Genomic DNA, 12,336 nt, shown 5'->3' on the forward strand with positions numbered 1-12,336 from the left:
GCATGAGCTCAAGCTTGGGAAGCCCAGGGATAGCCTCACTTTATCTAAAAGATAAATACACTAAAGCATGGCAGGCCAATGGATGGGTGAGTGCTCAAAGACAGTGAAGTTGATGAAGGTTAAGGGGGCTCCAGGGGCATCATAGCCATCCCTGGAGATGAACCCTGTTACACCCATGCATCATGGACATGTAAAATGAACAGTCCTAATGCATCTGTGGAGGGGGGAGCTTATACCCTCCCGCACTTTGCACAGCTGAGTCATAGGTAATCAAAATCTAACCGTCAGCTAGAAGCACAGGAGAAACCCATTTGTCTCATACCCATAAGGACAAAGCAGTTTGAAGTTCAGAGGTCTCCTTGCTCCTCCATGCCTTCTCTCACTGCTTGTCTGTTATTTCTATGGTTTAGTCACTGACTGTAATCAGGGCATCGTATTATTGGCATTTCACACTTAGAGAGAAGCTGTGTTACCAGGCATAGGCTCCTGGTTTGGTAACCAAGTTAATGGACCTAGAAACATCACTAATTCTATAGGGAAGAAGAAATTAAAGTCAGGATCATATTTTAAAGAATGAGGAAAAAAAATCACTTCAGGTTCAAGCACTGATAGTTACAAATCCACAACACTTGGAAGCATCTTGTTGCCTGTTAACGAAAAGGTTCTTGAGAAAAGGGGAAGGAAATGGTAATTTTTTTCTCCCCTACTTATTGTTTTAGTGAAAATTTTAATTTTTATATTTTTACTACAGCCCTATTTTTAATCCAGTTGTGATGTCTGCTCCATTTCTGAAGCGGCTTAGAAGATTCACATGGCTCCCATCCCCTTTACCTGATTCTCCTCGCAACTCCCTCTCCAGTTTAACACCTCTGGTCTCTAGAGCTGTCTGCCTCTCCTCCAGCTCCTCCAGTTGGCGCTGGATAGCCTGCAAAAGTATACAAAAGACATAATAGATTAAAACACAGTTTAATAACAGGGAGAAGGACTGCCCAGTGCTCCAGGCATTTGGCTGGAACGTGGCATACCCAGAGTCAGTTCCCAGGTGTGCCACAGACCACTTATGTGATATTTGGGAAGTCACTAAGGCCAGATTCATAAAAGTATCTAAAAATTAAGACATTTTTAGATGAGGGAGATTTTTAAAACTCCATAGGGAGTTAGGTGCGTAGGCATAGGTGGCAGAAGGCCGAGGCTAATGGGGCTTAGCCCCCACAAACTAATTTTGCAGCAGCTGGCAACAGCAGCAGCACCATGGCTCTGCTGTCCCGCAGGGCCCAGCACTGCTCGGTGCCACCCCCACACCTCGCCACTGCAGCATCATGCCCAATGCCCCCTCCATAGGCTCCCCTGCCACTGCACAGCATCAGCATGTGCCAGCCCCGCAACGGCTCTCAGTCCTCCCAAATAATATTTTCTCTTGCCACTACCATGTGTAGGTGCCGCTTGGTGCATCTTTATATGAATGCAGAGCAGTAGATCAAAAGAAGGGGTATTAAACTGTAGTGTTTCTTTACATTAAGATCATCTTAATATCTCAAGTAAAAACTATTGCTATGAGAAAAAAACCTATATTATGGATACAGCTTTTCTTTTGTGGCGGCGTCTATTTTGCCATTTATTAATTTAATGCAGGGGTAGGCAAAATGTGGCCTGATGGCCAGATGCGGCTCACCAGGCTATTCTATCCGGCCCGTGGGATCCCTAAAAAATTTAGAAAATTAATATTAATCTGCCCTGGGCTGCCTGTCATGTGGCCCTCGATGGCTTGCTGAAGCTCAGTAAGTGGCCCTCTGCCCAAAATAATTGCCTACCTCTAGCTAATGTTTCCCAAAATGGAAACAAAATGTAGGAAAAAAACTGATATGTTAAATTATGTTTTCTTATTTAAAGGTGCACCAACTCTTTCTGTGGGTGACATCTCTTCAAAAATATAAAGGACTTCAATTCCATTTCTGGAAAACATTTTTCCCTGTTTGTATAACTGTAGCACTTACAGGCCTCAATCAAGATAAGGCATCTGCTGTATAGAGAAGAATACAAACACATGGTGAGAGACCACTGCCACTTCAGAGAGAGAGACAGAGGTCTGACAGGCAAAAGTAGCCTTGATGCTTCTTTTGCTCCACATAAAATGTAAGGTGAGATTTTTCAGATAAGGACTTAGTACCTATAAGTCCCCACTGAGAGATTCATTCAGGTGCCAAAACAGGATCTGAACTCTTCAGAAAATCTTAGCCCAGCTGTACGCACTTTTAAAAATCTGGCCTGCCAATGCCATACCTGACTAGTGTGACTTGTGACAGAAGGTATGTCTACCCTGCAATCACTGGAATAAGGAGATGCCCCAGTTAGCACTGACTTATCTAGCTCATGTGCTAGGAACAACCTAGCCACAACAGCATGGAGCACCACGCTGGGTTAATATACCCTGTTTCTCAGGAGGGTTTCACAGTCCGCACTTCTTGCTGCTGCAGTTAGGTTGCTACTAGCAATAGCATAACTGAGGGGTGGGCGAGAGGGGCACTTATTCAGAGGAGGGCACCAGAACGGCAGCCCCCAGGGAGCCTGTGCCACCAGCTGCCCCTGTGAGAGGAGGTAATTGCTCTTGCCTGCTCTTCCCCCATGTGCACTGTTGAGAGCACCAGAATTTTAAGTGATAGCCCTGGCTAATGGTACCTGAATTAGTCAATTTACTGCTATTTTGGGCATCTCTGATGATTTTGGCACATTCAATTTGGACACCATTGAGATCAACTCATGGAGAAGTGTATTCACAAAATTGTGCATGAATGTTGCACAAGCCTCCTCCATGGTTCAATGGCACAACTGCCTGCCTGGGCAGAATCTAGGGACATTTACACATGTGCTCTGGGAGTAGGGGTGGGGGGCACTTTAATAAGAGCACCTCTGAGAGCCGCTCTAATTAAAGCGCCCGTAGCAGCTCGGGTATCAGTGCCCCTGTGCTTCAAGATGGCAGTGAGGGCACTTTAGATAAAGCTTGTTGAACAAGCTTTAGTTAAAGGACCCCCGACACCATTTTGAAGCACGGGGACACTAATACATTAGTCACGGGAGAGTGCTGGAGCATGGTAATTGCCACGCTCCAGCAGACTCAATCAGTCAAGTCTGGTGTGAAGCTCTGGAATTACAGTGCATCGGAGCAGGCTCCGCACTTGTGTATAGGCACCCAAACTTCTTTCTGCTTTGTCTGAAGACAAGTACCTTGGCAGTCTCTTTGTACAAATTGTACAGGAGCAATTTTTTCCCCTTTGTAAATAAGCAGTTTATTTGCAGTCCCAGTGGTTGCAGAAACTCATTTTCTTTTAGTTCTAATTTTACTCTCCACTCCACTGTACCCCTGGACTTAGATCCCATCCTTACCATCAACTGTTGTGTCTTTCTTTCCTTGTACAAGATGAAGCAGCCACATGGCTGGCTTCCAAAAAAAGCATGTTTAGTAACTATACACAAATATCCAAGGCCTAACTACATATATCCTGCTGCTCTAGCTAGTTTCCGTGTCCTTCCCTTATCGCACTTATCCTTTTCTGCATCACTGAAATACTCTTAAGTATCTCTGAAATGACACTAGCAACATTTGATTTTTTTCACCTGTGCTTTGTGGAGCCTTCTCAGCTGCTCTTGTTTAATCAATTGCTTGGTCTCCTTTTCCAACTTCTTCCTCTTTTTAAGACTCCTTTTAACCTACAAGAATGGAGAAAAGAAGATAATTGAGGAAATATTTATGAATTTTGATTTTCATAGATTTTTTCCCCATTGCAAATGTTCAGTAGTCTTTAGTCTATTTAACTAAGTGTCCTTCAAGCCATTATGTCTTTCTTAAGAAGAACACTCATTGTATCCCTATTTAAGCATTATCTGTTTCTGTCCATGAAGCAAGTGCTGAATCAAAAAGGATACTATACAGTTATACAGCTGCAACCATATGCCCCCAAGTACTTCTGCAAATGTGCCCCACAAGTTCTTCAGCAATCAGAAAATAAATCAAGTTATAGTAGAAAGTAGAAGCTTTTTATAGAAAATTGACCTACTTACCCTGGGACCTGTTAGATGCTAAAAACTTAGTTCCTCTGACTGAGTTGTAATTTCCTTGTTTGTTAACATTTATATTTTATATAAGTATATGCTTTTCAACCAATATTGGGCTTGATCCTTAGCTAATATAAGTTGGTGTGATGCCATGGATGTCCATGAAGATATGCCAAATTACATTAGCTGAGGATCTGGCCACTGCTGATTAAGTAGCTCCCATACAGAAAATACCATTCATTTAAATTTCTTATCTAACATGCTGCATTAGGTAGAGTATGTCTTATTACAATAACAGTTAACATTGGGCAGGAAGCATGTGATGGGATGTGACTGATGTAGTCTGAAGCAGTACAATGATTGCTCTTGCACAGAAATCAGGGGCATGTTTCTCTTTCCTGCAACTAATTTAACTATTGCCATTCAAGACCACTTTTTGCTTCTTCCTGCCCTCCCAGATACCTGCTTGTATCTGTGTATTGGAATGTTGCAAAGAAAACATTTTTATGGGTCTAACCCTCTGATCACTGAGCTAGTCTCTAAGAAGTAAAACAAAGCAATCGTTTCCTAAAGGAGTAGCATATCATGCATATAATCTTTTTTTGAACCATGCTATTTGAAAAGGTTTTAAGACTCATCCTGATTTATTTACTCAAATAAAGAGAGAGCGATAATAAGAAAGAATAATAGAGAGGGCGGGAGGAAATTTAGGAACCTTTCCCGTCAGAATGATTTCTTGCATCTTCTTTTCAGTTCTGTCCAGAGGGGGACACTGATATTTGAAATGTGGGAAGCAAAACTGGTGTACTGGGAGTCAGCTGAGAGGAATGAATACATTGAATAGGTTATGTGACTCGAAACAGGCAATGCCAGGACTGCATCACTGCTACTGTTCTCTTCTATGGTTTGTCATTTCCACCATATTTGACCAGACATTCTGCTAATGTTGTCCCTCACTTATCACCATATGTCCATTTCTGCATGCCAGCTGTTTGAATTATTGCGACTTCTTCCTGTTCAGATCATTCCTGTGTTGGTTTGGAGGGTTGGTGGGTCTGGGGGGAGGGGTTCACCTCTCTGTTTTGTTTAATCCATTATTTTTTTCCTCCAATTTTTACTTTTGTTTTTTCTACTTTTGTTCTTCTCCTTATTCTATTTATATTTTTTTTTCTTTGTCAAGAAGCCTTTGAAAGTTATTCTTTGAAATGTCTGGAGCTTGACAGAATCTGGCCATTGCATTTTCTTTCACAAATGGATTTGACTAGCATTTGATATGGCGAGTCAAAATACCGTTAGAACCAACTATTTGTAAGGAATTGTGTGAGGTGGAAGGATTTATTGCACTCTATTTCACTGTAGTGAATGAGCATGCATGGGGTTGAACATGAAGGAGAAAAACCTTGCCTCCTAAGCAAACGCCTTCTTGCTTCACTGTTTGTGACATGCTTGGCAGAATTGTCACTCAGGAGAGTAGGAGCAAGAAAAATGAACACTTTCCGCTTTTTAAGCTCCTTTTTCTCTGTTTTGCAAAGTATAAAAATGTTTCTTGCACATCTCTTCATAAATTTGCTGGGGGGGGGCAGTTAGGGTTAAATGGAATAGAAAGGCTGACCCATCCCCACATTGCGTTGAAGGGACCTTCAGAACAGAAATCTAACTCTGTAAAAAAAATGCCCCAGGGTTTGTATCCCTGTTTTTTTCCAGTGAACCCATCCCCTTCTGCATTTCAGCATTTTGTGAGTGGATTTTCATGGTTGAACATAGAAATGTCATTTGGTCTTTCTTCACCCCTCAGGAGTTGCAAGAAGGTAACTGGTCACTTAAAAAAAAAACTCCAACCCCCAGCAAACCAGAATACCACCTTTAAATCTAAATACCCTTTATAGTTAAACCATCCACTATTAGTGGCATCCACAGATGCCAGTCACTGATATTCCTCCACATTCAGAGAAAGAACAAAGGTCTGATAAACTGTTCAGTCCACTGAGCCTCTTTTTCTTCAAACTGCAGATGACTATCAAGACTTCATTGTCATTTAAGTTCACTCTTTCCTATATGATACAGAAGCCAGCTAGAACTCAGTATACAGTACACACTTTTGGGGTGTAATTTTTTTATGCGACTGCAGGACTCATTTAATATTTCTGATTAGAACAAACATAGCATTTTCCATGCACATTGCTTGTAGTGCTTCTTAAATGAAGTTGTGTTTCCCCATGGGAAATCTGCATCTGTGTGTTTTAATTTTTTCAATGGTTTGCTCATTGGGCTATATATTAAAACCACTTAAGAAACACAGCTTCAAAGTGGTTTCAGTTAAGCATGTCCATTTTTCAAATTAGAGCCTTTCCTGTCAATGTGTGTGTATCCTGGGGACCTGAAAGGTAGAACAAATTCTGACATCTTTCTTCAATAAATTTTCTATGCAGGAGTTATAACCCCTGCTAATACAATATTTCCATCTTCTTTAGAAAAATGTACTTTTTTTATCATCACAATCATACAAATCTTAAACATAACTGATCAGTCAAAACTGCCCTTTGTTAAAGTAAACATTACCTTGAATGCTAATGAAGGCTTGTGTTCAATTTCATTATCAGAAGATGAAGAATAACACTCAGTCACTTGTTTTCTGACAGCTAGGTGTTCAGAGCCTAAAATGCAGGAACAAAACACTCAGTGAAGCAGAAAGTATCTGCCCTTGACTTCTATGGACATGCTGCACCTGGCCTAAACTGTACTAGGCTGCACCTACAGCTAATTTGGAAATTTGGCTGATGCTGTTAATTAAATTGTTGGTCCCTGTCCAAAACTTCTGCTGCTTGTATTTGAATTTTTTTTAAACATGCAGGAATGAATTAATTCCTTAAACACCATTTATGTAGCATAATGCTTAGAATGCATTCACAAAAACAACTCTATTATTAAAATGCATATCTGAAGTTAGTTGTGTTACCTAAATGATTATATAAGGCTTGCCATGCAGTGTAATTGAATGCAAAAAGTCTGAGCCAGCTCTTAAACAAATTACCCTTATGTGGCTTGTAGCATCTGGCACCCATTTTTACTACATGACATCTGCTCAGTGTAAAATAGCTGGCGTCAGAATGTCTGGTCATATAAAAAAATCACAAATGTAATCAGAAGCAAATGGACTAAGAGAATAAGGTTTTATCGCACAGTCTCATGCAACATAAATATTTCATTAATTATGTCTAAACAAATGTCATTTTTATTTTTCTGTCTTAAGAATATTATCACATCATTGAACTGTTGATTAAAATGCCATAATAAGTCAGGGAAATCCATACATCACACAATGCACTCTGCAAGGGAAATTCGGAAGCTATCATTAGAAGAAACGTATTCAGAGATACAGATTAAATTATATTTAATTGCTACAATTTTATTTTTCCTATTTCATCAAAGTCTTGTTCTAACTGAGTGCAAATATTTGAATTTGTTCTGAAATTACTTGTCTAATTCATATCTTCATCCTCTTTATTCAAGAAAATAAAACTTGTTCAGGAACATCTGTCTCTATACTTCAACCTGCTGTGGGGTTAATGATTAACATCTGGACTGGACTCTTTTTTTGGAGTACACAATATTTAAAGTGGATCATTGACATTTTTCTTAGCATGTGCCAGATAGCTGTTGATTTGCTAATCCAGGGCATGACTGCGAGTTTTATTTATAATAAGATCATTTCCCATTTCCTCAGTGTAAGTAGTCCTTCTTTCCTACTTTTGTTTCACTCTGAAACCAAACCCTGCAAAATAAGAATTAATTTCTGCTCCAAATACAGTTTAACAATAGAGTCAGGGAAATCAGCTTATTCCAGAAAGATAACTAATTTGTATTAAAACAAAGCAGTGCAGGGGCCAGATCTACTCAGTTACATCACCACTGAACATGAAATAACTCCTTTGATTTCACACTAAATCATTGTCCTCAATGGAGTTATAGCCTTACAGAGATTTAACTGGGTGTTGAACTGGGTTCTTTCTAAGATTTCTAGCAGCTACACAGATCAGAAGGAGAAAAGTTGCTCATAACATCATAATAAATAACAATATAAGATAAATACATGTCAATAACATATATCAAGTAAAAAATCCTTGCCTTATAAAAAGAAAAACTGGCTAGAATCAGTGCTTTCAGTTAGCCTTCTTGAAGACGCAGGATCATAATGTTGAGTATGCTTGGGATACATTACAGCATCTGAGGAATGTGGGGCTGTCTACTCTATGGGCCACTTTTTTGTTGCTGCTAAAGGGCAGGGAGCATGTCACTACGGCTCTAAGTTATACCTACTGGAATAACCCTCTAGGAGCTGATTTGGACTGTGATTGCCAGAACACAATACAGGCACCATACACCTTGGCCTGCATGCCACATTGTCGAGCACCAGTAGTGAATGACATAGACCCAGTTATGCCAGATTCATGCTCTCCAGGGATGCTCTTTAAGCCATCATTGCCTCTCCTTTGTGTTGCCTGAAGGATGAAAAGAAATGAAGCGGGGAACAAGATTGGACCTATCTTTTGATGGCTTAACTCAGCAGCATCCCATCTTTCACCTGACTTGGGTTTTCTCTGCTTGTAACAATAGAGCATCCCTACTAACTTGTTTGTGATCACATTTTCATTCAAATAAAATTCCATAATATGCAAATCATAAATGTTACAGGATTTGCTAGCAGCTTTGGCAACACAACCAATTACATGCTCTCTTTCTTCCTTCTACAGTGGGAATAAATAATTGCTTTCCTCTGTCCTCCTCTTTGTGTTACATCAATAATTAAAAAGTGTTACAAGGTCTAGAGGATAAACCGCCTTCTGTAATACAAGAGCACCTGCCTCCTTCTCAAGGGACTCTGACTCTGGAGTTGTTTGCCTTTTAGGAACAAAAGCAGAGTCATTCACTTCCCTTAGGATTCAGGACAAGGGCCATCACATGAGCAAGAAGTCGTCAATGGATTAATAGTGTACACAGTCTCAACAATGCCTGTCACCTTATGCATTATGGAATGCCTGGCATTTGTATCCTATGCTGCCTGGCAAGAAATGGTTAGAGAGCTAGGAAAAGCAGAACCTTTCAAGAGACATTGTATAAGTTATGCTCTTCAGTGAAAGACCTTCTTAATCAGGGAATCTGTAAGCAGAATGTATCAACAGAGAAACAGAATAACTCCCTCATTTATCATCAGTGGAGATAATGTATTTGACTGTACATACACTTGAATTTATGTGGACTGAAATATTTAGGCTTTCCACAGCATTTTATCCATAGTTCTTGCAGCACTACATGGGTATTCACATTTAACAAATAGACATATTAAGGCACAGAAAACTCAAGGTGGCTTGCCCAAAGTCCCTCAGTAAGTAAACGACAGAATGGGAACAAGAAGTCAGAAGTTTTGACTTGTGGCCCTGCATCCTGTCCACTGGAATTTTTGTCTCTATAAGATGCAAGGACCACCAGACGGTCTCTTCTTTTTAAAAGATAAAGTACAGAGGTAGCCATTTAAAACTCTGCTAAACTATTTTTTCTGTCCTCAATTTCTCTTATGGAAGCATGAATACAGTTTATTGAATCATATCCCAAACACAGAGTTTGCATTGCAAGAGAACTCTCTCAAGCATTATAGTAAAAACCACCAGACCAACTATCTGAAGAATTTGAGCCTCATGCAGACCCCTTAAAAAAAAGCCAACTGTAGTCATTATATTCTCTTTATCAGGGAACTGGTTTTCTGAGGTGCAACATCTGCAACTAATTATTGTTTATCCTTATTGTTTCTGACTCTGGGATGAAAACTCCCTTGACTTCCTTGGTGTATGCTGAGGGCAGAATTTGGCCTCCAGGCATTCATCCTTGGTGATTCCTACAAGGCATTACAACAGAATGTCGTAATTTTGGCAAAATTCTTAAACCGATCTGACCATTCATGCTCGTCTGTAACAGGGAACCCCTTGTCCTGTTACTGCAGGAAGGCTATGGGGCCATCAGGACTCACAAAGACCCTTTAAGAGAAGGGTCACTGTGACCCAGGAGAGAAGGGAATGCAAGGGAGGAAAAGGTTACTGCAAGGTCCTCCAGGAAGAAGTTCCAGGTGGCAAGCAGCAAAAGGGGAAGGGATACGGTCCCTGCAACAGCCAGCTACTCTGCCCTGGGGAGCAGCTGCATGCTGAGGAGAAGGCAGCCAAAGGGCAGGCAGCTGGCAGGGCTGAGAGTAATGAGCAGCCCCTGTGCTCAGACCAGACAACAGGTCAGGCTGACCGGAAGGGGAGAGGCTCAAGGGAATAAATCAGCTAACCCTGGCTAGGGAGGAGGTGTACTACCTTGTACAAGCTATGCTGTCCAGTAATAGACCTTTTTGATCAGGGAATCTATAAGCAGAAAGGTATAACAAACCCCAAAACAGTAGTGCTCAGAAGCAATAAGGGGAGCCCTGGTGGATAAAGACTCTAAGGTCTTTTTCTTTCTCCTTTTACCCTGCTACAAGGTCACATTGGAATAGGGAGTTAAGCTTGCGTTGGTTTTGTTTGTACATGCCTGGAAGTGCAGTATCTTAGGCTGAAGCAGTTGCTGACATTTCTGTTCCAGTTTAACTGGAGGGCTGGGAGTGGTTGTGAGGGGAGGTGGAGACTGCACTGCATGTGCCTTAAAGGGCCCTATGGCATTAGCCTCTTGTAGGCAAGAGGATCAGAAAGAGGGAATTTAACCTCTTCAAGGCTGGCAGACCAAGGGGACCCAGAGCCCCAACTGTGGGGCTTAATTCCCAGTTGTGCTGCTACCAAGGACCCAAGGCCAGAATAAGTGGACCTAGGGCAGAAGGTAGCAGCTAGAGCAAATAATTCTGGACCAAGAGGTCAGAGCCTGGACAAGTATAAAAAAGGGTGGAGCCAAGCAACCCAAAGGAAAACCTCACTCTAAGGCTCAGGACATCTCATGCATAACTGGTTGTTCCATCAAGGCATGGCAGGAGAGATACAGGGTGGTGGCTCAGAAGAGCTAGAGTGGAGGCGGGCTAGCCAGCCACTGGCTGTTACTACCACCCAGCAGGGCTAGTCGTGCCACACTGTCCTTAAGTGTTTATGGTCTTTCCCATCCTGTTATTTAAGAACAAGTCAATAAGAGTCTATAACTGCGAAAAGGGTCTGAAACCTATTCATGATACTTCTGATATGAAAAGAGAGCTCTCTCAAACAACAACTTGGGACATTTGTACATGTGCTTGCGCTGCAGCACATGCATTTGTATAAATGGCAAAATGTGTGTCAATGCTGAGAAAAAGGCAGTGGTGTGCTTTTGAACTAAAATACATCAAAGTGTTTTAGTTCTGAAGCGCACCACCACCATTTTGTCAGTGCTGACATGCATTTCATCATTTATACAAATGCATGCGATGCACTACTGCCATATCTCTGGTGTCAGAGCAGACAAATGTATGTGTATAAATGCCCTCAATTCCCATACAGCTGAAGACTTGCTTTGTCTTTTCCTCTTTGTCCACCCAGTAGAACAGAAGTACCCTAGACTCACTTTGACTCCTGAATTAACCATTCTGCTATCCCTGAAGTTTTTGCATGTTAACATCCCCAGCAGAGTGTTTCTGAAAGTCCAACCCAAAATCCCTCCACTTAGGGAACTGGCTTCCACATGGAAATAAGTCACCTGCACAAATAAGAAAAGTTGGCATAGACACAACTTTAAAATGGGGTGAAATTTGGGAGCACCATTCATTGTCCTCAACATTTGGAATGAGGCACACCACGTAATATCATAGGAATGACAGCAGAATACATACACAGGCTAAAAGCTAGGATAGGAACTAAATCTGTTTTACAGAATACCACAGCAATACTTCAGGTGCCTAAATAAGTGTGCACTGCTTCCTATTTTATGTTGCTGGCAAAAGTAATTACTGCCCATTCCTCAGTGCTGAAGGTAAGGTAGGGTGGCACCTTAGATTCATGGATTGTAAAGCTGGAAGGGACCTCAGAAGATCATCAGGTCCAGCCCCCTGCACCAAGCAGGAAAGATTACTGGGGGTCAGGTGACCCCAGCAAGGTGACTGTCTAGTCTCCTCATGAAGATTTCCAGGGTAGGCATTAACTGGTAGAGATTAACTGGTTTAGAGAGGTATGTTTTAACACTTTAATATTACTTTAGTATACTCAGTACTTAATGCCTCAGTACTTATATATTTTGGAAAAGAAAGGGCACAAACATTCCCTCCCATAACAAGGGCCACCTGCTTCTGGAACTGATAAAACC

General features: G+C 41.3%; 1 protein-coding gene across 3 annotated transcripts in view; it reads right to left on the bottom strand.

The window, feature by feature from the left end:
- The window catches only part of MICAL2 (microtubule associated monooxygenase, calponin and LIM domain containing 2), a 193,348-nt gene that overhangs the window by 14,720 nt on the left and 166,292 nt on the right, over positions 1 to 12,336 (bottom strand). For all 3 annotated transcript variants that reach the window (XM_019519567.1, XM_019519566.1, XM_019519569.1), the window contains 3 exons: positions 6,610 to 6,704; positions 3,613 to 3,705; positions 832 to 925 (listed from right to left, as the gene is read on the bottom strand). In XM_019519567.1, the coding sequence (XP_019375112.1) occupies positions 832 to 925; positions 3,613 to 3,705; positions 6,610 to 6,704 (282 nt within the window). The remainder of the gene's footprint in view (positions 1 to 831; positions 926 to 3,612; positions 3,706 to 6,609; positions 6,705 to 12,336) is intronic.

The sequence above is a fragment of the Gavialis gangeticus genome, unplaced genomic scaffold (genome assembly GCF_001723915.1).
Source record: "Gavialis gangeticus isolate Ggan-Ray unplaced genomic scaffold, GavGan_comp1, whole genome shotgun sequence".
In the NCBI taxonomy this organism is placed as follows: domain Eukaryota; kingdom Metazoa; phylum Chordata; order Crocodylia; family Gavialidae; genus Gavialis; species Gavialis gangeticus.